The sequence below is a fragment of the Barbus barbus genome (assembly GCF_936440315.1).
Source record: "Barbus barbus genome assembly, chromosome: 7".
Classification (NCBI taxonomy): domain Eukaryota; kingdom Metazoa; phylum Chordata; class Actinopteri; order Cypriniformes; family Cyprinidae; genus Barbus; species Barbus barbus.
The window spans coordinates 25,128,685-25,155,480 of NC_136735.1; the positions used below are offsets into that span (position 1 = coordinate 25,128,685).

The 26,796-nt window shown below is 35.2% G+C and overlaps 3 protein-coding genes across 3 annotated transcripts; 2 read left to right on the top strand and 1 right to left on the bottom strand.

The window, feature by feature from the left end:
- Positions 1–4,712: 4,712 nt before the first annotated feature.
- On the bottom strand, positions 4,713–20,523 carry LOC306873197 (general transcription factor IIE subunit 2-like). Its single transcript, XM_079422306.1, has 8 exons — positions 20,318–20,523; positions 19,331–19,494; positions 9,095–9,186; positions 8,261–8,368; positions 6,710–6,892; positions 6,326–6,419; positions 6,117–6,232; positions 4,713–5,984 (listed from the first exon to the last, which is right to left on the bottom strand). The coding sequence occupies exons 2-8, from the start codon at positions 19,491–19,493 to the stop codon at positions 5,865–5,867; spliced, it is 876 nt and encodes a 291-aa protein (XP_079278432.1). The 5' UTR covers position 19,494; positions 20,318–20,523; the 3' UTR covers positions 4,713–5,864.
- LOC306872529 (small integral membrane protein 18-like) lies at positions 17,062–17,274 on the top strand (the record flags this gene model as incomplete). Its single annotated transcript, XM_079421134.1, has 1 exon — positions 17,062–17,274. One exon carries the CDS (start codon positions 17,062–17,064, stop codon positions 17,272–17,274), a length of 213 nt encoding a protein of 70 aa, XP_079277260.1.
- A 211-nt stretch (positions 20,524–20,734) lies between the features above and the next one.
- On the top strand, positions 20,735–26,266 carry LOC306872160 (dihydropteridine reductase-like). The gene is made up of 8 exons (XM_079420591.1): positions 20,735–20,885; positions 21,104–21,196; positions 21,368–21,464; positions 22,175–22,315; positions 23,778–23,886; positions 23,970–24,053; positions 24,151–24,262; positions 25,031–26,266. The coding sequence occupies exons 1-7, from the start codon at positions 20,793–20,795 to the stop codon at positions 24,251–24,253; spliced, it is 720 nt and encodes a 239-aa protein (XP_079276717.1). The 5' UTR covers positions 20,735–20,792; the 3' UTR covers positions 24,254–24,262; positions 25,031–26,266.
- Positions 26,267–26,796: the final 530 nt, after the last annotated feature.

Genomic DNA, 26,796 nt, shown 5'->3' on the forward strand with positions numbered 1-26,796 from the left:
TATTAGGTTTTTACATAGCTAAGCACATTCTTGTGTGATATTTTGTTTCTCAATCACAGTTTTACATTGTATCTGGCAGTTTAAGGGCAGCTCACAATCACCCGGATGTCATAGTTCATAAAACATTTCCACTATTTCCTATAATGGGATGAATTATTATGACTAACAGCCTATTCTAAAAGCAGGAAGGAACTTACACATATGTGAAGCTTATCAGTAGAGAGAACAGAGCTGTCTCTGCGTTAAAAGAGGTCAAGTTGTGTGAGAGAGGTTGAGGAGGAAACGCGCGGTGCCAAAAAGACGCGCATCATGTAAAAGATATTGTTCTGCTCTTAGCACAAGCATGCAGGTGTTTAACGCACCCAAACTGATTTAGTTAAAGAAGACTTAGTCAAAGCATAAGTAATAATAACAGAAATGCGCGTGCTGAAGTTCCTCATGCGCGAAAATCGCTACTTGGTTTGAAATTACGAAAATCCGAAATTTTGTCATGTGGCAGCACTTTTAGTAATCTATGTTGTTAGTCTCTCAGTTTTATTATTTTAATCCCGTTTGTTATTATTTTAATTTTATATAAGTATTATTTGGCCAGCCTAATATTTGTGCGAATACATTTTAAAATATTATAAACAGCGAACTGCATACAAACCTCAATTATTCGTCAGAGCGATTAGCTCCAAAATCTTCACGAAAGCACTGTCAAATATAGGCTACCCATTAATCAGTGTCACTGTTGCTTTCTAAAATTATGTATATGCGTGATCATTTAGCTTATTAAAAAAAAAAAAAATCACCTACCATAAATTATTCATCAGTAAAGTTGATTAGGTCATTGTCATTACTGATAGACTCTTAAAAATCGTTTTTTTCTTTTATAGGATGAAGACACCTACTGGTTTGTTTCGTTCGTGTGTGTGTGAGTGTGTGTGTGTGTGTGTGTTCATGTGCAGGAGTGTGTGTGTGTGTGTTCATGTGCAGGAGTGTGTGTGTGTGTGTGTTCATGTGCAGGAGTGTGTGTGTGTTCATGTGCAGGAGTGTGTGTGTGTGTGTTCATGTGCAGGAGTGTGTGTGTGTGTGTTCATGTGCAGGAGTGTGTGTGTGTGTGTTCATGTGCAGGAGTGTGTGTGTGTGTGTTTATGTGCAGGAGTGTGTGTGTGAGTGTGTGTTCATGTGCAGGAGTGTGTGTGTGTGTGTGTGTGTGTTCATGTGCAGGAGTGTGTGTGTGTGTGTTCATGTGCAGGAGTGTGTGTGTGTGTGTGTGTGTTCATGTGCAGGAGTGTGTGTGTGTGTGTTTATGTGCAGGAGTGTGTGTGTGAGTGTGTGTTCATGTGCAGGAGTGTGTGTGTGTGTGTGTGTTCATGTGCAGGAGTGTGTGCGTGTTCATGTGCAGGAGTGTGTGTGTGAGTGTGTGTTCATGTGCAGGAGTGTGTGTGTGTGTGTTCATGTGCAGGAGTGTGTGCGTGTTCATGTGCAGGAGTGTGTGGCTGCATTGCTATGCTGGTAACGTTGCTGTGGTGATTACTGGTGCTTTGTGCCCCAGTATTTTGGGTTAATCAGCTGTGGGATTGTTGGCATGGTGACTAATGAGGATGAAACCCAGCACTGACAATATTTTTATATTCTTTGTACTGACTTCAAATATGTATCTCTGCAATGATCATAGTTGCATTTGAAAACCATGAAAATATGAAATCTAAAGGCACAAAGGTGCGAAATTAGTGAGATAATACAAACGTCTGCCTTATATGAAAACCTGTTATGGCATTTATTAGTTTTATTATTATTTGACTTCAAGCTTCAAAACATGAGTGTCATCAAAAACTGACTGTGGTTACATGTATAATGGAAAGGCCGGTGCAGTGGAAAGTGACCTCTGTGAAATGACAGACCCCTGACAACAAACAGGAAATAAAGTTTCCATTTCACTTAGTGATCTCAGAATCAGAAAAAAACTAGTGTGAGAGCGAGTGAAATACAAGTGAAAGTACCATCTGCTGCTTTCTGACGAGCCATAAAAATGACAGTGGATTCAACAACTGTTATTACAAAGTCCAATTTTCCCAAAGGACCAATGTCCACCAGAGGCAAACTGAGGATGTGATGGTACTTGATGAATGAAAAGGAAGGAAAGTGAATTGTATAATGTTTTCTTCCAGTTTAAATGTGGTTACTGTAGGTGCAACGGTAAAGTCTCTCCACTGACTTCTTTCACCTTCCTCAGACTTTCACCACTTGCATGTTGCAAACCTAAACCTAACATCTTCAAAAAAAGTGCATTTTTGTTGTACGTTTGAAATAAACACAGTTTTGGACCATATAAAGATATTAAATTCTGCAGTTTAAAACTTAACATTGTGCGACATTATAATGTACAGTAAAATGTGCCATTTGTATGGGCCATAACATTAGAGCTTGTGACACTTCCTTTGCAAACTACAGAAGGTAAAACTGGACACCTTTAATGAGTGCCTTGGAAAAGGAGTTATGTAGCCATTACCCTTTTTACTAAAAAAAAAAAAAAGTTTTCTGGACATCACATTAATGAGGACTGACTGTGGCGAACAAGAATTCCTTTCAAAAACAAATGGAAATAAGATCAATTGCACACAATTGGGAAAGTTCAACAACAAAATATATTCTAAAATAATCAGAATAGACAGAAACAATATCCACAGCACAATACGAGATCAGCTTCTTGCAGTTTGCCCTCATGTGGTACCTCAAATGTAAGAAAAAAACAACACAGAAATAAAGACAGAAAATCAGCTGTTAAAAATGTACTAGCAGAAAAACAGACAAAATGATCAAGCCTTTGTGTAAACTAACAAAGCTGTGATTAAGTATATTTATGAATAATTAAAGATGTTTTACCCATTTTGAAAGACTTAGCAACTGAACTAAATAATGAATACTCTCACACCTCCATCCTCTACCCTGTTTGTGTGATATTGACAACCTCATACCATTTTCTTTACATAACAAATCCTCCTCTATATAAATACAAAATTCTAAGAAATCCTTAACACAGCTGCAGTACACGAGTAAGGTCTCCAGGATCTAACTCCTACTGATTTGTTCGTTTTCAAGACCAGATCCATAAACAAGGCTCCAAAATCCAGTAGGGATCAGCAAGCACCGAGGTACACTAATTTTTAGTCATGTTAATATTCCTCTTGGTAAACTGCTGGTACTGTAAGAGCAGGAATCCAAAAGACCGATTCAGTGAATGCAAAAACTTCCAGTAATTTCACTTTCATTGGAGATTAATTTCCATAATCTAAGGAGGTAAAACTGCTATATTGTTGTAAGCAGGGAGAAATATTTGACTAGAATATTTTGAATGACCACATGAGAATGTCAGGTTTTAACATTTCAATAATGATAAATTATCTTCCAAAGCATTTATTTGATTCCAGGCTAATTTTAGGGCAAAACATTCCAAACAAAACAGCAAAGCAATTATGCTTTTTTCTATTGAGTCTGGGCCTTGAAAATGAAGACTTTGTATTGTATGAAACCTTTCAGCCTACATACACGATCACTTTGACAAAGCAGAACCCTTGCAGAGCAGTCACGTGCCATCAAAACCACCATTTTGGAGGTTGAAGACATGAACCGTAGCAGTTCGCACTCACATTTATGCATGGCAAGAGGTGCCTAGCAACAAGAGGTGTTCTGAGTGCATCTATTCATTTGAAAATACTATTTTTTTCTGTCTAGTGCAGAACTGATTTTGTGTAAGATCATTTGCTTTCTAGTCAAGGTTTCTTCAGAAATTGAATTTTGTTATGCAGTTTGAATTTACTTCAAAACAGTGTAATTATAACAAAGATACCAAACAGGGGACTTGATTTTGATTCTGCATTGTTAAACCTTTAAAATAGACATTACAACTAAAAGTATTATTGATCTTAAATGTTTAAATATTCACAATTTCATGATTATCATTATTTTTCAGTTAACCTAAAAATAAAAATTCACTCATCCTACAGGCCATCCAAGTATGTTTGTTTCTTTGTCAGAACAGACTAAATGCAGTGAATGGGTGCCGTCAGAATAAGAGCTCAAACCGCTGATAAAAGCATTTTAAGTAATCCACGTTTCCAGTGCATCAGTTAAAAAAAAAAAAACTTAATGTTTCTAAAAAACAAAACAAATCCATCAAGGTATTTTAACTTTAAATCATTGCTTCTGGTCAAAATACATTTGCCATAATCCATACAGTATAATACAAAATAATCCATAATGCTTCCTCCAGTGGAAAAAGTCCATCTCCAGTTGTCCTCTCACATCAAAATCCACCAATACATTTGTTTAGAACTGTTTTCACCTGTAAACAGAGCTTACATGTGGATATTTCTGTCCTCAGACAGCTTTTTCACTGAAGAATGCAATATTATGAATAAAGGACTTTTAGCCCGAAACAAGAGTTTGGAGTTTTAAAATTCTTGATGGATTTGTTTATTACAAAAACGCAGCTTTTTGCTTCAGAAGGTGTTAACTGATGGACCGGAGTCATGTGGATTATTGTGATGATTTTATCAGCAGTTTGGACTCTCATTCTGAACAAAACAAAGCATTTCTGCTGTTTTCAATCCGTGTCACAACCGGAATCGGAATATTACATTGACATCAACCTTTTACAAAAGTGTCTTTCTGAAGTTGTTTTCGGTTTTAAATTTAGTGTCTTCCTTGTATTTTCTTCTGTCTATACCATCCATCGCTAAAATACAGTATTCTAGAAATGTAATTTAAATATATCCACTAATTAGATTGATTATGGCCATCTAAATAGAATTAGTTATATATATATATATATATATATACACATATACATGACCCTTCAAAGGTAAAGCTGTGTTTTTACAATATCATTCAAAAGTTAACGTTTTTAAAAGAAGTCTCTTATTCTCACCAAGACTGCTAAAAACACTAATATTTTCAAATATAAGAAACACTTGTGCTGCTTAATATTTTGTGAAAATCATTCTAGAATTCAGGATTCTTTGACGAATATAAATATAAAGTTCTATAAAGTACAAAAAGTTTTGGGATCAGTAAGGTTTTTCATTTTAAAGAAATAATACTTTGTCAGCAAAGACAGTAAGATTTATGAGATTATGCTATTGTTGTTTTTTAACGTTATATTCAAAGTATCCTGAATTAATACCTTATTTCAGCAAGGATGTGTTAAATTGATAAAAAGTGATAGAAAAGACTTAAATTGTTAGAAAAGATTTCTATTTGGAAAAAATGCCGTTCTTTTAAACTTTATTCTTCAAAACAATCTGAAAAACACTGATTATAAATCAACATATCAGAATGATTTTTTGAAGGATCATGTGACACTGAAGACAGTATTGATGCTGAAAATTCAGCTTTGCCATCACAGAAATAAGCTACATTTTAAAGTATATTAAAACAGAAAAAACATTATTTAAAATTGTAGCAATATTTCACAATATCACTGTTTTTCTGTATTTTTGATCAAATAAATGCAGCCTTGATGAGCAGGAGAGACTTATTTAAAAAACTAAATCTTACTGATCCCAAACATAAATATATTAATACACACAATAATTTTGAAAGGAAACAATGTATGTGGTTTGCTCTCGTTTAATCTTTAGATCTAAAAAAGAAGAGCTTAATTGTCCATTTTTAAAGCACTAGCAAAAAGTAAAACATAAGAGTGGAAAGGAAATATTTACAATCCGTTCACATTCGTGTCACTCAGTACAGTTTTAAGGTGTGTGTGTGTCTGTATGTCTTTATGTTTTTGGCAATAAGACGTTAGATCAGATATACAAACATCACACAGATATCAGTCTTGTCGCTTTGAGCCTTTAAAGCTGCATGTTTGTGTGTCACTTCTTGGAGGGAACTCCCTCAGAGTAGTCCTCCAGTACTCCGTTCAGATGATCATTATGAGTCTTAAATCGTCTCTTTTTCTGTGTTCCAGGTTTCTTCCTCTTCTGAATGGGCGCCTGCAACAGCCAATCACAAATCACGTCAACCTCAAGGCAACCATTTACTCCCACACAAATATGCATGAACCAGCCAATCAGGAATGAGTTTTGTGTATGTTTATCTGCATGTGTGTGACAAACAGAACACACTATTTTCTTTGGTCCTGTCTCTTGCATGGACGATATGCCCTGTTTCTTCAGGTACTCTTCGATCTTTTCCTCATCTATGGAATCAACAGGAACGCTGCGCCACAGCTTTTGGAACTCTGGAGAATGAATGACACTGATATTACGACAGAGAAGCTCCACCTAAATTACCAGAACACTTCTTATATTATATAATAATGATCATCACACACCTTCATCAACAACAAACTGACAGTGTTTGTCATTGTAGAAAAGAACTTTCTTCTTATCTGGCCTGGTCACAAATATAATCTGATCCCCAAGTGCCTGAACAAAACAAAATGAAGTATTTCAACTCTTCAAAAAGCTAATTATCTTCTTTCTTACTGACAACTACACATTAAATGCAGAAAATCAGCTGGCAGATGAATTACTTCTAAATAAATATAACATGCAAATTAGGTGCTTAAAAGACTATCTGAAAATCTTAAAAAAAAAAAAAAAAAAAAAAAAAAAAACAGTACATCTGTTTAATGATGCTTTAAATGTACTGGTCTTGAAAATGTTCCATCTATGTTCTAAAAAAAAAAAAAAGAAAAAGGACACTAGCGTGTTACCTTAATAGCCTTGGCTGAGTTGGGTAGACCCTCTTCAACATCGTCTAGTAACACTCCTCCTAGTCCCAGCTGATCGTGTTTGTCCAGTAGTCTTAGCAGAGCTTTCTTATCCTTCAGATGATACTTGGGTTTAAAGGCATATTTCCCTTCCCGCACATCAATTTTAGGATTACTTGCTAATGCCTGGAGGGAGGGAGAAAGATTTAGACTTCCTTTTTTGTTCTTTTGTATGCGTCTCTTGCCCTTGAAAAGGAATATTGTGTGTTAGTACATGGCTACCAGGAACATATGATTTTGATTGGTCAAAGCAAATTGTAATACGTGAATTATATTAACACATGGCCCTGGAACCATATGTAAATCAAATAAGAAATGTTCCTACCACCCAAGCAATTCAAACACCATCTACATGCAAAGTATATTTTTACAAATTCTGCAATCAGTCGAAGTCCAGCTGCCATTACAGACAACATGCATTACCATACCACTCCAAGAAAACAAACTAAAACCAAAGTATAAAACAAAAAACAAAAAGAATAAGACAAACAAAACCAAGCAATTAACCAAAAAAAAATAAAAATGAATAATGATAAACAATAAAACAAAATTAAATGCAGATATCACACCAATTTAGGGGCCATGATTTCGGCCTGTATTTTCATTTTATTTTAGACATCAGACACATTGACAGCTTTCCTGTCTTACAGATATCTGTGGTCTTCGGGACAGTGGTGTGATAAGCTATACTTATGTTCGATGATATAGAAATAAAACAATATATTGACCTGTCTATTCAATGTTTGACTTATCTGTAACAGCGAGGCCACTGAAGTATCTTTATTTGCTGCCTTTTCTCAGTAAAAAGTGATATGTGACTACATGTGATTAGTTAGCATATCAACAATAGCAGTAAGTGTTCAGTAGTGATTAACATGGAATCCTATGTAATTCATGTTCGAGTTAAGGGGTATATTATATAGTGTATTGGTGGATGTGATGACCTATATGTTGTATATACATGGAAATTGTCCAGTATTTAAATGGTAACGTGTTAAGGAATTGAACACTGGTTAATGAATAACGTCAATATAATTAATTTAAAAAGTGGGTGGAGGGATTAAATTGTTTAACACACAGAAAGAAGGCCTTGAGCCAAACCTTTTGTGATTTTTTCCTATTGGTGATAAATGTATAATAAAATGTTTTTGCGAGTGCGGATCATGGTTTCATATAATTAGCATATCATTAATCATTTTAATCTCAAAAATTTGATTAAACTGATTAACATTCCTAATATTGCATAAAAATGGTTGAACTTCTAATTGAATATTGTCTCATGCAATTGATTTCCTACAAAAATGTGTTCAATACTCATCTAGAATTCTGCAGTCTTTTTCTTCCAACATGACAAAATAACCCCAACAGGGTGTTCAGAGGAAATGTATTTGATTTTTAATTGATTATTGTGAATTAGGCAGAATATTTTTTCGTGAGATGTTCTCACCATACTAAAACAAATGTCTTTCTCTCATACCCCCCCAAAACACACACCTCGCTCATAAGCCACTGTTTCTGTTTCATGCCAATGTCCAGCAGCTTGGTCTCATCCAGAATTTCATCTAGAGTCAGATGATGAGTATCACCTCTCTGGTGCCTCGTCTGAAAAAGAAAGAGATGAGATGTAAAAAGAGTTTAAATGCGTCACAGCTACATCTACGTCTGTGGATTACAGCCTGACAGCCTTTAATTACTGTCATGTTAGAGAGAGTACATCATTTCACTTTGGGGAACTGCCAAGACTAACACAAAAACAAAAAGTGACAAAATGCTTGCGATAATATGAAACAAAATGTAACATGACTCTGACAATGCATATTAGTCACAGTGCATTTTTTTTACAGTGTTTATTCAGGTCAGGTGGAGAACCTCTTGTTAGGAGAGTTAGCAAAAACTGTTTCAGTCATCTTGTGTTTTTTTTCCAAGCACACAACATAAAAACCGTCACAAACGATCAGAATAAATCCTCATTTTAGATCACAAAATTGGTACAAATATAAGACTGGCAATAGATGTGCTGAGATTAGAAGGCATTTTCCAGGGAGCATGTGTTTAATGATGGTGAGGATTGCTCTAGCTCATGTTAATTTCATTCCCATGGGTCATCCTGTGGAAACTGTACTGTGAATTACATACTGAAACACAGAAAGCTTCTGAGTTACAACAAACCTTTTCACTCAAATAAAGATCGGTCTGTGATGTGCACTAATGTGAGATGGGGAATGATTATAAAGTAGCAAGAAAAATGACAATTGACAGACACTGCAGCAAATGCTTGCTTGTTGAACAGACCACTGAACTGTGGAAATGTGTGTATTTTCGTATTACCTTCATGTAGTTGACAATTCGGGCCAAAACTCCAAATCTGTATCCTGAACTCCCAGAAAGTGCTTTGAGATTGAAGGAGCCATTGCTGGGATCTGAACGATGAAAACAAAGACAACAAGAGACGAAGAGATAAGAGAATAAGTAAGTGCTGCAACTAATCAGCTATTAATGCAGAACTACTATAATCTTTTCAAACAACAACTGAAGTAATAACACACATGCTAACACAAAAGTAAGTTTCTGCCAGTTATATTCCACTTATATTCATTTAACACAAAGTTTCTGGCAGTTATATTCCACACCATTTACAATTCTTTCTGCTGTCTGCAGACACTTTCTTAAAAACCAAAAACCATGAGTGAAATGAAAAAGCAAAACAAAACCGCAACAAAATGTCTATTCTGACAGTGCAAAAAGAAAAAGCACTCTAGCCATTCAGATCCCTTAATTCATTCGTTTGATGTAATCCATTTGACAACGCTTTTTCTAATGCAAAGAAAAACCTCTCACGAAACAGATTTCATCTGCATGATAGCAAAACAGCCTTCTGTATAAATAATAAATCTATAAAATGATAGTGTGATGTAGGAATATATAGCAGTATAACAACAACACAGCTGTTCTGTTATTAATAGTGAAATTGTAGAAATATTTTTTTTAGGTAAACAGTATAAATATTAAACATTAATTTCAGAAACTATTATCACTTCATATCACTTATTTGCTCAGCTTGTTTGTTATTGCTATGGATTTTATATCTTCTTTGAGCTCAGAGACAACATGATATCAACAGCTGCACGCTATGTGGAATGCTAGTTATTTATGCATTCTTAATAAGCATAAGCTACTGTAAATAGATCACACATTTTGCCTGGGTACATTTGAACAATACCATGCCTATTTGATGCTCATAAGTGGTTATATTTTATGCTTAATTACTGAAATAATTATGCATGTTTGTATTTGAGGATCTATGTTTCATGTACACGTTCTGTCAAGGAAATTTCTCTCAAGGGATTAAAAAAAGAATTACCTTATTAAACAAAAGTTTATATCTTTATACATATCAGTGCCGTGAAAAGGTTTTTGCCTCTTTTTTTTTGCATATTTGTCACACTTAAAAGATTTAGATCAAGCTAATTTTAATATTACACAAAGATAATGCAAGTAAATACAAAAAGCAGTTTTTAAATGATGATTTCATTTATTAAGGGAAAAAAGCTGTCCAAACCAGTCTGGCCCTACGTGAAAAATTAATTGCCCCCTCCTGTTAAATCATGAAAGAACTGTGATTAACCAGATTATTTTAGAAAGCTGAGTTAAATTTCACTAACCACAACCAGGCCTGATTACTGCCAGATCTGTTGAATCATGAAATCAAGTAAATAGAACCTGTCTGACAAAGTAAAGCATGCTTAAAGAGCAACACATCATGCCTCTATCTAAAGAAGTTCAAGAACAGAAGAAAAACAAAATAGTTGACATGTCTGGAAAGGGTTATAAAGCCATTTCCAAGGCTTTGGGACTCCAGTGAACCACAGTCAGAGCCATTATCCACAAATGGAGAAAACTTGGAACAGTGGTGAACCTTCCCAGGAGTGGCCGGCCTACCAAATTTACTCCAAGAGCGCAATGACCACTCATCTAGGAGGTCATAAAAGAACCCAGAACATCATCCAAAGAACTGCAGGCCTCACTTGCCTCAATTAAGGTCAGTATTCATGATTCAACAATAGGAAAGATACCAGGCAAAAACGGCATCCATGGGAGAGTTCCAAGGCAAAAGCAACAGCTAACCAAAAAGAACACAAAGGCTTGTCTCACATTTGCCAAAAAATATCCTGATTATCCCCAAGACTTTGGCAAATATTCTGTGGACTGATGAGACAAAAGTTGAACTTTTTGGAAGGTGTGTGTCCCGTTACATCTGGCGTAAAACCAACACAGGATTTCATAAAAAGAACATCATACCAGCAGTCAAACATGGTGGTGGTAGTGTGATGGTCTGGGGCTGCTTTGCAGCTTCAGGACCTGGATGACTTGCCATAATTGATGGAACCATGAATTCTGCACTCTATCAGAAAATACTGAAGGAGAATTTCCAACCATCAATTTGTGACCTCAAGCGCACTTGCGTAATGCAGCAGGACAACGATCCCAAACACACCAGCAAATCCACCTCTGAATGGCTCAAGAAAAACAAAATAAAGGTTTTGGACCAAGTCAAAGTCCAGACTTAAATCCAATTTAGATGCTGTGGCATGACCTTAAACAGTCCTTTCATGCTTGAAAACCCTCCAATGCGACTGAATTGAAACAATTCTGCAAAGAAGAGTGGGCCAAAATTCCTCCACAGTGATGTGAAAAACTCCTTGCTAGTTATCGCAAACGCTTGATTGCAGTTTTTGCTGCAAAGGGTCCAGTTATTAATAATTATTTCAATACATTTACATTTTGTATTTACTTGGGTTGTTTTTGTAATATTAAAATTTGTTTGATAATCTGAATCATTCAAGTGTGACAAATATGCAAAAAATAAAAAAAAAACAGGAAGGGGCAAAAATTCACACCACTGCATGCATGTATGTGTGTGTGTGTGTGTGTGTCACACACACTTCTGAGTTCACGTTTTACTGCAGAAGCTGACACGCGCACTTGTTTATGAACAGAAGCCGATAAGTCCACTTTAGCGAATCAGTGCACTGTATTCAGGTCAGGTGACAAGGTTTCTTTCACTATGAAAAGACGTGCTAGCTGAGAGGAATTTCGTCAAATCTGAAAAAAAGTGATTGAGTATGGATAATTTCGATGAACTTGATGAACCTGTGATATCTTCTTTAGGGCGCAAAGGAAAATAAAAGCTGAAACTTTTTCACGGAACCTTGCAAAAGCAGCGTGTTACAATGGTGAGGGAAAGCTCTGTATATTGTGTATAATCACATACAGTCTATGATCACAACAACAACGTTTGTCAGGCATCTACATTGTCATCTGAGGAGATTACAAAGATTAAACAAGTTTTTTTTTTTTTTACTCTAAAACATGAAATGTGGAGTTATCTGCTTTTGCTATAAAACAAACTTTTAATATGTAAAAAAAAAAAACATACTTTCAATGAACTTTGTAAATTACCTGTATTTGTTTAAGTTTATTATTATTATTACTTAATCAAAACAACCCAACTGTAGTTTGATTGATATTACTTGGAATGCACAATAAAAAAAAAACTGATTAACTCTTCATATATATATATATATATATATATATATATATATATATATATATATATATATATATATATATATATATATATATATATATATATAAAATCCTCAGTGTAACTAGGCCAGTGAACAATACTCGGTTATAAGATTTAGATGCCACACACGCACACACATTTTGTATTTCCTGTACCACTTTATTTATAAATCTACAACACCACAAAATCAGATTTACCAGAGTTGTTAATATGACTTTGCAGTCTGATTCAAATCATAATTTAAAGGTGGCGTACTGCAAAATAATGGCAAAATAACACCTTTTTCTACTGAGACGTCCCTGTGGGTTGTACACAAAAATAAACATACAGCACAACCAGTACAGTCTGGCTCACAAAAAATGAACTGGTTCTTTTAATAAATTGTTTAAAAACTCAGTTGTTGCGAGTGCAAGTTCTCATTACTTTCAGTGAGGTCTCAAAATGAAGCAACTTTTGTGTGTACTAAAGGTTAGTGAAACAAATCAGAGATGACTGGTTGCATATAGGAAAAAAAATGCATTCTCAAGATGCTATTTTTATGCTGCATCTGAAAGCTGAAAATGCTGCCTCTGCAGGCAGCATACAGAGGTAAGGCGGCATCAAAGCTCGTCAGCATCCTATGATCGTGTCACATCCTGTCCATCTGATCAATTTTGGAAGGATTCATAGATGTATCCTACGCTCCCTTTGATATCCTGTGTATTTGCTTCTGTGACAATAGCAAATGCTGTGGCTGGAGCTCAGTTTGTTTAAATTTTTCTGAACAACTTTTGATTAAAATTTTAGCAAAACAATTATTGTAGTAAATAATATTACATAAAGCTCACTGAAAAGTGGGATATACATATGGCATTTTGGATGGATGTGGCATGCTGGATGTGGAGGTCCTGGGCTGGTGTGGTTACACATGGTCTGCGGTTGTGAGGTCGGTTGGTTGTACTGCCAAATTCTCTGAAACGCCTTTGGAGACGGCTTATGGTAGAGAAATGAACATTCAATTCACGGGCAACAGCTCTGGTGGACATTCCTGCAGTCAGCATGCCAATTGCACGCTCCCTCAAAACTTGCAACATCTGTGGCATTGTGCTGTGTGATAAAACTGCACATTTTAGAGTGGCCTTTTATTGTGGCCAGCCTAAGGCACACCTGTGCAATAATCATGCTGTCTAATCAGAGATCTTGAGATGCCACACCTGAGGTGGATGGATTATCTCGGCAAAGGAGAAGTGCTCACTAACACAGATTTAGACAGATTTGTGAACAATATTTGAGAGAAATAGGCCTTTTGTGTACACAGAAAAAGTCTCAGATCTTTGAGTTCAGCTCATGAAAAACGGGGGCAAAAACAAAAGTGTTGCGTTTAAAATTTTGTTCAGTGTATATTATTAATGTAGACATATTGAATGTATGAAAGGAGTAATGGTTGTTATTAAGCTATAGCATTTGTTTTTATACTAAATGTATTTAGGCTACTGTTCTTCATACAAATACTATAGAAACCATATGGTTACATTTTACCATGATAGTGAGGTGATATGTGTGGTTTTACCAATAGTTCACTTTAATTAAAGTAAAGTCCTTACTGAAACAGTAAGATTATTTACATTTTTAAACTAATATGAGGTTGTTACAATTTTTATAGATGTCATTGTTTTTGTTAATGAACATAAACTTACTTTTGCATCGTATCAAGTCAGGAAACAAAAAACATGATTTAAAACTATCACCCATCAGAACTTTCAGAAATTAATTTCTCTATTAAGATACTAAGAATTAAGATACTAAAATACTAATCTATTAAGATTAAGAAAAAACTACGAAAAAAAAGGATTATATTATGTTCATTCATGCATACTTTGATGTACAGAAAATATTTTATTATTATTATTATAAGTGCTTTGAATACTGTACTTCAGATGTGAAAGTTTGTCATGTTCTTTAAAGATTAAAATTAAAGATCTGACATTTAAGATAATTATCAATATCAACTGATAAAAGTGTTTAATCATGATCATTTTTTTGGCCATATCGCACAGCTCTATTTTACGTTTGATTGTCAGAGCTCATCCTGCTTTCATCGATAGTTTTCTCCATCTCAAGATCCTTGTAAAATAAAAACTTCCTCGGTGCACATAGCTCTAGCATCACATCCTCTTCCTCCTCCACACCCTGCTCTCAAACCCTGGCAACTGGAGCACAGCCAGTCTCAGCCGCATATTGGCACTGACTCATGAATGATTCATTGTGTGGGCAGGACCTAATGCTGAGAGCAGATACAGTAGGTTGGATGGCTGATGTTTTGAAAAGACAGGACAGCCAGCCAATGGTGTCAGAGCAGAGCAGAGAACAGCCAGTGCAAGAACGGTTCCAGATTAAGGTGGGGCAGGGAGAGAGAGAGAGTGTGAGCAGCAAGAAAAGACAACACACAGACGAGCAAGAGGCTGCTCCATCACCCTGCATCCCAGACTCTCACACCCAGGTACGTCCTGCTTTTATAAATCACACAACACCATGCAAAATTATTCTCATACAGACTAAATCACCACCATCTCTGTTTTATATAAACGTCAATGGATTCCTTTAGTAATTGACTCCTCATATTGAGAATAAGCATGACAAAGCGGTGCGACCATAAATAAAATGTACGCACATATTGTATCACAAACATATAAAAGGTAAATCCAAGCATCAGATCTTGGTCGGAAATGTTACTTGTACACACACATGCAGAATCAAGACAGTTGAAAGCTGACTGTGCAAATAGAAAAATAGATTGTGCACTGAAAATGCAACAAGAAAATCTCATTCATTAGCATCTATAATTATCAAAAGAGACAAAAATTGTAAAAGGGCTTGAAAGAAATGGTAGCACCATACTAAAAGATGCTTGGGGTGGGGGTCTTTGGAAAGCAGGACAAGCAGGAGCCATCTGTCTGTTTCAGATGAGACTGTGTTTGTCTATGGGGGAGTCTACAAGAGTTAATCTAAGGTCACAAGACCAGGTCTTTAAAATTATTATTTTTTTAAATAAAAATAAAATAAAAACGTTGAATAATTGACTGTGAACAGAAGTTTAAATCTCTCTGGTGATGAAGGAACTCTCTTCTGTGAGTCATGGATCGAAAGTGAAGCTGTATTCCTGTAGAAGCGCATCTGACGTGCACAGATCCTGCTTTAGTGACATATGTAATACAGAATACCATAGATCATCAGAATGAACTTCAACACTATATAAGAATATCAAATTATCTAAGCCTAAAGCTACATAATAGAATGTGTTGTACATTAGCTTCCACTCTGGTCTAAACCTACACAACGCACACAATGTCCACTCAAGCAAACTAGGTCAGCTGATTCATCTCAATTCATTTCTCATATTGCACCATTGCATTTTGCATACTATTTGTCCTACATAATATTCAAGATTAGGATTAGTCCATCCCAAACCAAAGTAGACTGATAATAGGATGCTAAAGCTGCCTGGATTATACTATATTTCTGAAAGCAGTACTTTCTTATATCTGTTCATGTTTTTTGGGCTAACATAAGCAAGGAATATTTGAACTTATCAAAGAATACTACCATTCAAAAGTTTGAGGTCAGTAAGATTAGTTTTTTTTTAAAAAGAAATTAATCATTTTATTCAGCAAGAGTGCATTAAATACATCAAATTGACAGTAAATGACTGTTACAAAAAATAATTATGCTGTTTTGAATTTGCAATGCATCAAAGAAACATGCATCATGGTTTCCACAAAAATATGAAGCTGCACAACCGTTTTCAACAGCGATAATAATAAGAAATATTTATTGAGCTCTTGAGATTTCTGAATAATCTTGTGACACTGAGGACTGCAGTAACAGCTGCTAAAAATTCAGCTTTGCTGTACAGAAATAAACTGACATTTTAAAATATATTAACAGAACAGCTTGCTGTTGTAAACTTGTAAGAATTTTGTTTTTTTATTAAATTCAGCCTTAGTATGCATAACTTAGTATGCATTCTTTTGTAAATATTATCAATTCAATTCAAACCTTTGAATGGTAGTGTCATTTTTAAATGCATGAACCTAAAAGTAACTTATGCCGAATTAAAAGGATTATTTAAAAAAAGAATAATTTTAACATTACCAAAAACAGTAAGATGTATTTTTATGACAATACTTACCATCTCTCTATTGTTCATGAAGAATCTAAATGTTTTTCAAGAAAACAACCAAATAATCAGCTAATCATCTAAGAAATTCCTGAATAATTATTCTGATTTTGGGTTAACCTGATCTCAATAAGATGCATTTCTATTTCTAAGGAGGAGTGCTCTTGTGATTAAAAAACAGCTAGATGGAGCGTAACCGAAGCATGGGTGACAAAGTCACGGGTGATCAAACTAGAACTGAACTCTCTTTAACTTAACATGGTGTATTGAAAACCTAAACGAATGCAGCAAGATACCCAAAAAAGAGTGGGTTGCAATGTAACGAACAAAGATGTATGATTGACAGCTAAAAACACTATGAAAAAAAACTGTGACTTTCAACATGCTTTTTTTCCCTCAACACCACAAAACAGCACAAAGCAGTATGAAGAAATTGCCATTCAATCTGTCAATCACCCTGCCTCCATCTTTATTCCTATCCACACTCAATCGTTTTCCCATTGCTCGTCTTCCTCTTTAATAAGTGACTGTATTTATTGGTGTCTTTGCAGTATGAACATGCCCAGCAGTTCTGCTCTGATCCAGCAGATCTATCCCTTTCACGACGGCTGGAATGTTGCCTGCTTCATCATCCTCCTCCTCTTCATCCTCACCATCCTCTCCCTCGCCACACTGGCATTCCTCTATGAGCTGCTGGACTGCGGCTGCTTCACCAAAACCAAAACCGTTCGTGACCTGCGCCACCAGCGCGACGAGGTGGTTTAGTTGTAACCATGGTGACAGCGGACACAGTCTCCATAGGAACAACAGTAGATTGGTGGAAAAGGCTGCAGATTTGGACGGAGCTCTTCGCCAGATTGGAGTCCCTTAAAACACGCCAGACCCATACAGAGACAGAAGCACTCTACTCCCACTAGCTCCAACAGCAATACACAGCACAGGTGTCTCCATGGCTTAAAATATTACAAGAGATTTAGACCAGAAAGAGAGGGAAAAACTTGCTTGTATGCTCATTGTCTCCTTATAGTCTGCATTCAGTATTCCAGTACTATTGTGTGATGACTACATAAAACTGTTGTATTTTTTGACGTGTTTACATGAATTTTTCCCTTTGTGTGGGACGACAAAGTTTACAATGTCAATATTATAGAATTAATATTCTACGTACATTATAATTCTACTACTTAAAGCAAATAGCACACACTACGTTTGAAGTAAAGGGAATATTTGTATATGTATGTTTACATTCACTCTTAGGTGAGATTTAATGTGTGAATAATAATAGTTTTATCTACATCAATATGCACATTACAGGCCAATTATTGCATATTTGCAATGCCTTAAAATTGTGTAATTAAAATTATAGAATAAAAAAATCATACAAGCATGAGAAATGTGTGGTTCCCATCAGGGTCACAGAAGATATCTTCAGCTGCAAAAATGAGCAAAAACAGACCAGTGCTTGAGCTTTGCTCTACTCTGATCATATACAAGAACTAGACTACACCTTTAAGAAGGCGTGCAGCCAATAGTCTTGGCCTAAAATACATAAGACACCCAGAGCTAGAGATAAAGACTGATAATGTAATGATTGATATTTTTTTTAATGATATTCAGAATTTTCAACATAGCTGGTTATTGGTTTTATTAATATTTTGTACCGATAAACAGCACCTTTTGGTAGGACTCCAAAATAAAGCACCCAACAACAGTATATTCACAAGTATAGTCACTTTTTAAAATACACAGTCGGGGTAATTACTCAACTTTTAAAATAACTTATGCATATAACTGTAATCATTAGTGTTACTATTATCATATTATTAATATATTCTTTAATAATTAAATCTGTTCTGCACATTTCTTATCAAACAATTAAACAACTATCTATATCAAAAAGGTAATATCAGACTCCATCTCCATTCAAAATGTACTGTTGCGCTACAGGCGTCCCGAGTTTGAATCCCGCCTCGTGGACCTTTCCCGATCACACCTCCCACTTCGCTTCCTGTCATTACACTGTCCAAACTAAATAAAGGCAAAACACCGAAAATAAATCAAATAAAGGCTGAGCAGACATCAGCCAGGTGGCCCATGATGAAGGTTTTGCTAACTGCGGCCTTGTCCAGGACATTCCCAGTATCACTAGCTTTGCCTGGGTGACAATCCACAAAAAATGTAAAAATATCCTGTTTGTACGTGTTAGGCTCACTGACATAAATGTAAGAATCCTCAATGTCATTCTAGCTATTGACACTGGTTTTACTCTAAACAGGATGAGAAGAGAAGATGAAGCTGCTATGAGGATGCTTTCATTTTAGAAAAGTACTTCAGCAAATCAGATTGAAATGCATCAGGCTCCCAAAAGCAATAAAGTGCAAGTGCAAGCAGCTTCAGCTAATTTTTGTTATAATGGTAATGTTTAAGCATCTTGCAAAAACATAAGTGTAATGGTTTAGAAATGTTGATGCCAGTTTAATAATGCTAAAATATCAATACAATAAATATCATCCTATGATATAGAAGAGGTGGACATACACTACCATTTAACTTTTTTTTTAAATCCGTCAACGTAAATTTATTCCTGCGATGGCAAAGCTGAATTTACAGCAGCCATTACTCTAGTTTTCAGTGTAACATGATCTATGCTGACTAGGCAGTCAACAAGCATTCATTATTTATTAACAGTTGATAAATAGTTAATATGTTCGCAGAAACCATGATTCATTTTCTTTGATTCATGGTTCAATTCTTTGATGAATAGAAAGTTCATAAGAACAGCATTTATTAGAAAAATAAATAACATCTACTACTCTCTGACCTGTGTTGTTTTTGGAGGATGATGAAGTCTCTTTGTCTGGTCTGCTCTTTTTCTTTTTGGAGGATCCAGAAGCTTCAGAGGTTGCTGGTCTCTTCTCAACTACAGGAGTGGACAGAGCTCTCTTTTTAAAGAGCTCTCGCTCTCTCAGCAGAGCTTTATCCATCCTAGACACATATAACACAGTCATTCGTTTGATTCAACTGACTTTGAGTGTTTATAAATGTATACAAATGAATTGATTCATTTTAAATGACATTATAAATAATGCTAGCAAATTAATAAAACAAGGCTCTACATCACACAACTGCTACAGCAGGTTTGGCTTGTTTGACTAGTATGGTGCAAGCCAAAACTATGAATAAGTACACTACTAAACCAATATTTGAAAATAATAATTTGATAAAATATCCACAAATCCACAAATCAATGCACTATTAAACTACCAACTGCCGAGATGATGTACACTACCTGACAATGGTTTAGACGCATTTATTTATTAAATAATAATACTACCAAGCCATAATCAGCCAGGTTCCATATAGATTCGTTGGCTGGTTTTTATTCAATATCTGGTGGTCCAACTAATTCATTTTTTTTTAGGTTTGTAAAGAATTTTGTTATATAACTATCATATATAGTAGGGGTGGATGTTGACTGTGTAACCATTACTTTCATCACTCATCTTGAGATAAGAAACAATGCAATGCACAGTCTATTAGAGACATTTGAGGCTAGATGAAAGTTTATCCACCTCCAACATACTGAGATAAATTGCTTATTTACAGTCAACGTCGAGTGGATATTAAATACCTAAGACGTGTAAACACTTATATTTCAAAAGACATTCAATATAAGTAACAAACAAACAAAACAAAAAAAATCACCATGTCCGCAATTAACAAATAAAGCCACAAACATGTTAACGTTACATCACATAAAACATGCAGCAACACATCCACAATTTAATGAAGTAGTTCTGAGCGTTACCTGAATATCTCACTGCCTTCTCTCTCAGAGAGAAACAATTCAGCTAAAGCTTAAATGTTACTTTCAGTGACCATATGCTGTTAACTTAGTGTAGACGCTGACTCGGACGCTTGACACAGAAGGCTAGCGATGCTACGAAACATGAATTTCCTGCGGAAGACCGACTTCTTCTTCTTTGTTTTTAACAGTGATTTGCACAGAACTCCAGTGCCGCCTGCTGCTCAAAAAGCTTATTACATCTGTTGCGTTGTACAAAATGCAAATTTACTGGCATTAGTAAATAATGTTAAACAATAAACTGATAAAAAAAAAAAAAAGTTAAAAAACGAATGGTAGATTCATACAAACACGGTAAAAGGTTTGAAAAACCAACACTAGTAAAATTATGATGCTCCTCTCCTCTTTACCAGTAGGAGGCGCATTGCTGATTTCTTTGCATAACAAGGTCTCGTGTGCTTCTGAAGAAAGAAATAGCATGGCAGCTACAGAAGCCCATAAAGTGCTTGTTTACGGAGGAAAAGGGGCTCTAGGATCTGCATGTGTACAGTACTTCAGAGCTAAAAACTGGGTAAGACAGCCCATAAGACAGATCACGTAATTGAAAATAAATTGCTCCCTAGTGTGCCATCATCAGACATGCTCCATGGGTTTTAGTGATAATGTTGTTCATTATTAATTTGTTTGTCACAGTTGTCTCGGTGTCATGCATTAATATAATTTTCTTGTGCCCTGTCATATGTCAATGAGGTGTATAATTTAATTTCAGTTGTGTTGTGTAATTTGCAGTGGGTTGCCTCTATAGATCTCAGTGCCAATGAAGAAGCCAGTGCCAATGTTACAGTGAAGATGACTGAATCCTTCACTGAGCAAGCCAGCCAGGTTGGTGCTACTATCCTTTTTTTGTGCCAATTTAATTCTCTTAAACTAGGAATAATTATTGGCTAATGCTAATATTCATGAATATTGTAGGAGTTATTGGTCTGGCTTTGATTCTTAATTGCATGTGTTGTCTTCAGGCATGTTACATCGCTGTCTTTCTTTTTTATTTAGGTGACAGCTGATGTCGGTGAGCTGTTAGGTGAAGATAAGGTTGATGCCATCTTGTGTGTGGCTGGAGGTTGGGCAGGCGGCAGTGCCAAAGCTAAAAGTTAGTACATGCTTAATTAATACATCCACAGAAGCCACACATTATCCATGGCAGTGGTGCACCACTTTTTGGACTCAAAGGCCTCCCACTGTCAAACACAATATTTGAAGGCCTTTTATATAATAAATAACATACTGTACACACACACACACACACACAAACACATTATTATTATATAATAGAAACTAAGTGTCAAATCTCCATATATGTAAATTAACAAATTAACCAAAATTCATGTTGTGATTCCAGAAGTTTCAATAACTGTATGTTGTTATCATTCAGTAAAATCAAATAAATCAAAGTTGAATAGTGATTGTATGTTTTTAACATTTTAATTAAATTAGCCTATTGTAAAAAAAAAAAAAATTATATTAATAATAATAATGTTTACATTTAAATAATTTTAAGTCATGTCCTTTGGAAGTTTACTGAGGCCCTCTGATTGAGAACCACAGATCTATGTCATGCTAAGTCTCAACTTTGTCACATTTCTGGTGTAAAGGCATGAATTATACTCTTTGCAAATGCACTCACATTCTGGCTATGCAAGTTTAATTTTTTATTGTCATTGAGTTCTGAAATGTAAGCTGTTTGTGACTGTATTGTCACAAGGGGGCGCTCTAAAGTCTTAATTCTGTTCTTAAAGTGAATATTTTCCATTGTTATTATATTACTTTCTACTTTGTATAAATGTATTCTCCGTGCCTCAGCTCTGTATAAGAATGCTGATCTGATGTGGAAGCAGAGTGTGTGGACCTCCACGATTTGCAGTCACCTAGCAACCAAACACCTGAGAGAGGGGGGGCTGCTCACACTGGCAGGGGCTAAAGCAGCACTGGGTCCAACAGCAGGTATGTATGCTTATACTTACTGCTTGACATTTACAGCATCTTTAATACAAAACTATATATAGGGCTTGTTGGGAACCAATGATTCAATAGCCTGACTCATAAAGTCATTTACCACCACCTGCAAGTAGTTTTAGTTTCATTACATTAAAAAAAAACATTAAAGGTATAATTAACCCAAAATTTAAATTCTGTAATCAATTACCCTCTTGTCTTTCAAATCTGTATGATATTTGCACAACATAAACGAATTTTGAAGACTGTTGGTAATTAATGGTTACCAATGACTTGCATTGTGTCAACAAAAATACTGAGATGTTAGGCTATTGTAGCCGAAATGTTTATTTGTAATTAATTTTATTTTGAATCAAATAAAAGATTTCTTTCTTAAGCTACTATTTGTAATGTCTACTTGATACTTTCTAATTTAACACAATAATGGCTTTAAATAATCTTTTGTGGGTAATTTCACAGCCAAATTTAATTTGTGTTTAATTAAATTTAATGTAATTAATTAGATTAAAAGATTTTAAATAAATATATATATTGAAAAAGTGTTGGCCCCCTTCCTGATTTTTTATTTTATTGCGTGTTTGTCACACTTTAATGTTTCAGATCATCAAAAAAAATTTAATATTAATCAAAGATAACACAAGTAAACACAACATGCAGTTTTTAAATGAAGGGGTTTTTTTTATGAAAGGAAAACAAAATCCAAACCCACATGCAGTAAAATATGGTGGTGGTAGTGTGATGGTCTGGGGTTGTTTTGCTGCTTCAGGACCTGGAAGACTTGCTGTGATAAATGGAACCATGAATTCAGCTGTCTACCAAAAAATCCTGAAGGCCATCTGCTCGTGACCTCAAGCTGAAGCGAACTTGGGTTCTGCAGCAGGACAATGATCCAAAACACACCAGCAAATCCACCTCTGAATGGCTGAAGACAAACAAAATGAAGATTTTGGAGTGGCCTAGTCAAAGTCCTGACCTGAATCCTATTGAGATGCTGTGGCATGACCTTAAAAAGGCGGTTCATGCTCTCAAACCCTCCAATGTGGCTGAATTACAACAATTCTGCCAAGTTGAGTGGGCCAAAATTCCTCCACAGCGCTGTAACAGACTCATTGCAAGTTATCGCAAATGCTTGATTGCAGTTGTTGCTGCTAAGGGTGGCCCAACCAGTAATTAGGTTTAGGGGGCAAGCACTTTTTCACTCAGGGCCATGTGGGTTTGGATTTTGTTTTCCCTTAAAAACTTCATTCAAAAACTGCATGTTGTGTTTACCTGTGTTATCTTTGATTAATATTTAAATTTGTTTGATGATCTGAAACATTAAAGTGTGACAAACATGCAAAAAAATAAAAAAATCAGGAAGGGGGCCAACACTTTTTCACACCATTATATGTATGCATTTGTATATGTATATGGACATAAATCCATATGTTCTCTCTCATTGTCACTGTAGGATGCATTGGTTATGGTATGGCAAAGGCAGCGGTACATCAGTTGTGTCAGAGTCTGAGCGGGCCAAACAGTGGTCTTCCTCCAGGATCTGCTGCAGTAGCAATACTTCCGTAAGGAATGACGATATAATAGCTGATTTCCATTCATGCAAATCTTTTTGTTTTTAATGACAACTAATAATTACTACTTTTAGAGTGACTTTAGATACACCCATGAATAGAAAGTTCATGCCAGATGGTGATGTCAGTTCCTGGACACCCCTCCAGTACATAACAGAGTAAGTATATCTATAGCATGTGTTTTAGATGGTTGTGTAGGTTGATATATCTGTGTGGGTGTGTGAACAAAACCATGATGTGTTTTCTACATTCTAGGCTGTTCTATAAGTGGACAACGGGAGAGAATAGACCTCCATCAGGTACTCTGATGCAACTGGTTACTGCAGATGGAAAAACGGAGGCTACACCGGTGTTATGATTATGCATGGTAATCAAATTCCTTTAAACCAAGCCAATAATCCACTACTGTCTGCATTAGTGATGCTTTTTATCCTATTGCCTTTTTGTTTACATATAAATATCCAAATAATAAAAAAGTTGTAGTTATTAGAAATAGGATAATTGCATAAAAATGTCAAAGATTATGTTTTGTAAGTGTGAATGGCAAAAATAGCAATGAAACTTTTATTCTGATTCTTTTAGCTTCTTTTTTTGCCTCTGTCAAATATCCTTGTTACAGTCACAGTCTGCTTCTCACCATAGGGGGGCGCTGATGGTTAATTTAATTACAGGTTCTCCTTTGGGTCCACACACAGACAATAAAGTAATTATGTTATGATCAGGCTAGAATAGTGAGTCAGCATTTAAAAAGTTATTTTACTAAGCAATGCAGTTTTTTTGTCTCTTTTTTTTTGCGAGGATCAGGTATTTATTTAGAGGTACTAAAGTATTGCCTTCTTTCTCTTTATAAACTGGATTTATTGTAACAAAGTACAAGAATAAATGGTTCATTAAATGAGTGTTTAATTTTGCGTAATTTAGATGAAATGGAAAAATGATAATGGGTTCCTTAGCTATTACAAAAGAGATGCACTTGATGTTAAAAAAAATCCATTAAACTCATAATGAGTTTATTTTGCAGAAATTATGAAATTGAATTTTTACATGGCATCCATAGAAAATAATGATTGGTAAAAACTTTTTATAATTCTGACATTTTCAAAGCTTATCACATTCTCTCCTGTCTAATAATTAGGATCGAGACAAAACCACATCACAAATGTCCAGATGAGTGTTTGCTGCCTGGAAAGTCAAGATGTCCTAATTGGTGTCCAAAAATGGGAAATTCTGTCATTTACACACTGTCATTTTGTTTCAAACCCATATCACTGTATTTTACGGAGCACAAAAAAAGAGATTTAGCAAAATGTTCAAGTTGCTCTTTTCTATTAAAAGTGAATGGTGAGCTAGGGATTATAAGCTTCAAAAATGACAAAAACTGAAAAGTACCACTAATGCAAAAAATGTATGCATAAATAAAAAGTATAAAATCAAAATGAAAGTACTGAATGTGAATTGCTAATTACTTATGATATGATAGCTATGAAGCCATATGATAGCTATGTCTAGAAAACCTTATGTACGTTATTCAGGGAAAATCCCCTCTACTTTAACTCTCAAATGTTGCATATGAATATGCATATTCATGTTTGGTGTCTCAAATCAGAGATGCACCAGAACAAGAGTGCTAATCTAGGGTAAACGCAGTTACCTTTTGTAGTATAAAATATAATTTACCATTTTATTATAGTTTACTCATTTATTATTGATTTTTTTTAAAACATTATGGTGACAGTTAAAGGTTCAGTAATATTTAATTTATTATGAACTAATGTTATAATGGAGTAACAATTATACCTTTATAGCAGGTATTAATCTACGTCAATGATACATTCTGCATATATTAATACAAATTAGCATTTTAAATTGTTTAAATTAACGTTTGTATAAGGAATGAGCATAAATTCAAAAATAAAATTTTTGCAAATATCTGATTCAAAAAAGCAGATATTTAATATTTGACAGGAATGAAAACAAGGCTATGAGAGATAGAATTACAGTGTGTTCAATGGATTGTGCTGTAGTTTAATTACATCGCGATTGCTTAGCTGATCAAATGTCAGTAGACAAAACTCCATAAAGCAGTTGGGAAAGTTGTGAGTTGCATCTTTGAATAGTGCATTCCACTGTAAACACTAGTCTATCCCTCGCAGTCTTGTTTTCATTTGTGTAAAATTCAGTATGCCATATATTAACTAAGGTCTATGACATTAGATGTCATTGAAGTCAATGTCTTGACGCATCAGATTGGACAGAATGTACATACAGAGATACCGAGTGGCCTTTAATAGATTATTTTTATGCTTTTAGGAGCTTGATGGGTTGTAATATTAATTTCACATTTATCCACTGTCATTGTATGGACAGAGTTAAAAAAAAATATCCTATGTGTTCCACAGAATTCAGAACAACATGAGCAAAAGTGTATGTTAATCACTTTTTCATTTTCATTCCTGTAAAGGTAAATAGTGCATTACGATACAATATAAAATGTTACACAAGTTGCTCCAGTGAGCTTTTTCAAGGTTTATTAATATAACGAGATTCCACATGATGCAACAATAAGAACCCTTTCGCAACTTTCATGAGCAGGTTTTGTTTGTTGCTGGATTTTGTGCACCTTCTGTAGGCCTGCACAAAACCTCCCGTTCTACCTCATTCAGTCCTTCTAGATTAAGATCTGAAGACACTGTGCACGAGTGAATGTCAGATGATGCTTGCTTGTGGATCTGCTGGATGTGTGCATCTGAAAGCAAGCAGACTCTGGCCATAAATGGCTGCACACAATCAGAAACAGTATTCAAATGATGCTCTAGATGGTATTAAGGGGTCGATTGAGTGCCAAGAAAACATTTACCACAAGCCTGAGCTGAACCCATTGATCAGCCTGTTTTGATCCTC

Coding starts and splice junctions, on each gene's coding strand:
- LOC306872160 (XM_079420591.1), top strand. CDS start 20,793: ATGGCAGCTACAGAAGCCCATAAAGTGCTTGTTTACGGAGGAAAAGGG. Junction 21,197..21,367: donor TCACTGAGCAAGCCAGCCAG/GTTGGTGCTACT, acceptor TTTTTTATTTAG/GTGACAGCTGATGTCGGTGA. Junction 21,465..22,174: donor CGGCAGTGCCAAAGCTAAAA/GTTAGTACATGC, acceptor TCCGTGCCTCAG/CTCTGTATAAGAATGCTGAT.
- LOC306873197 (XM_079422306.1), bottom strand. CDS start 19,493: ATGGATAAAGCTCTGCTGAGAGAGCGAGAGCTCTTTAAAAAGAGAGCT. Junction 6,893..8,260: donor AACAGTGGCTTATGAGCGAG/GTGTGTGTTTTG, acceptor CCCTCCCTCCAG/GCATTAGCAAGTAATCCTAA. Junction 6,233..6,325: donor TCAGTTTGTTGTTGATGAAG/GTGTGTGATGAT, acceptor TTCATTCTCCAG/AGTTCCAAAAGCTGTGGCGC.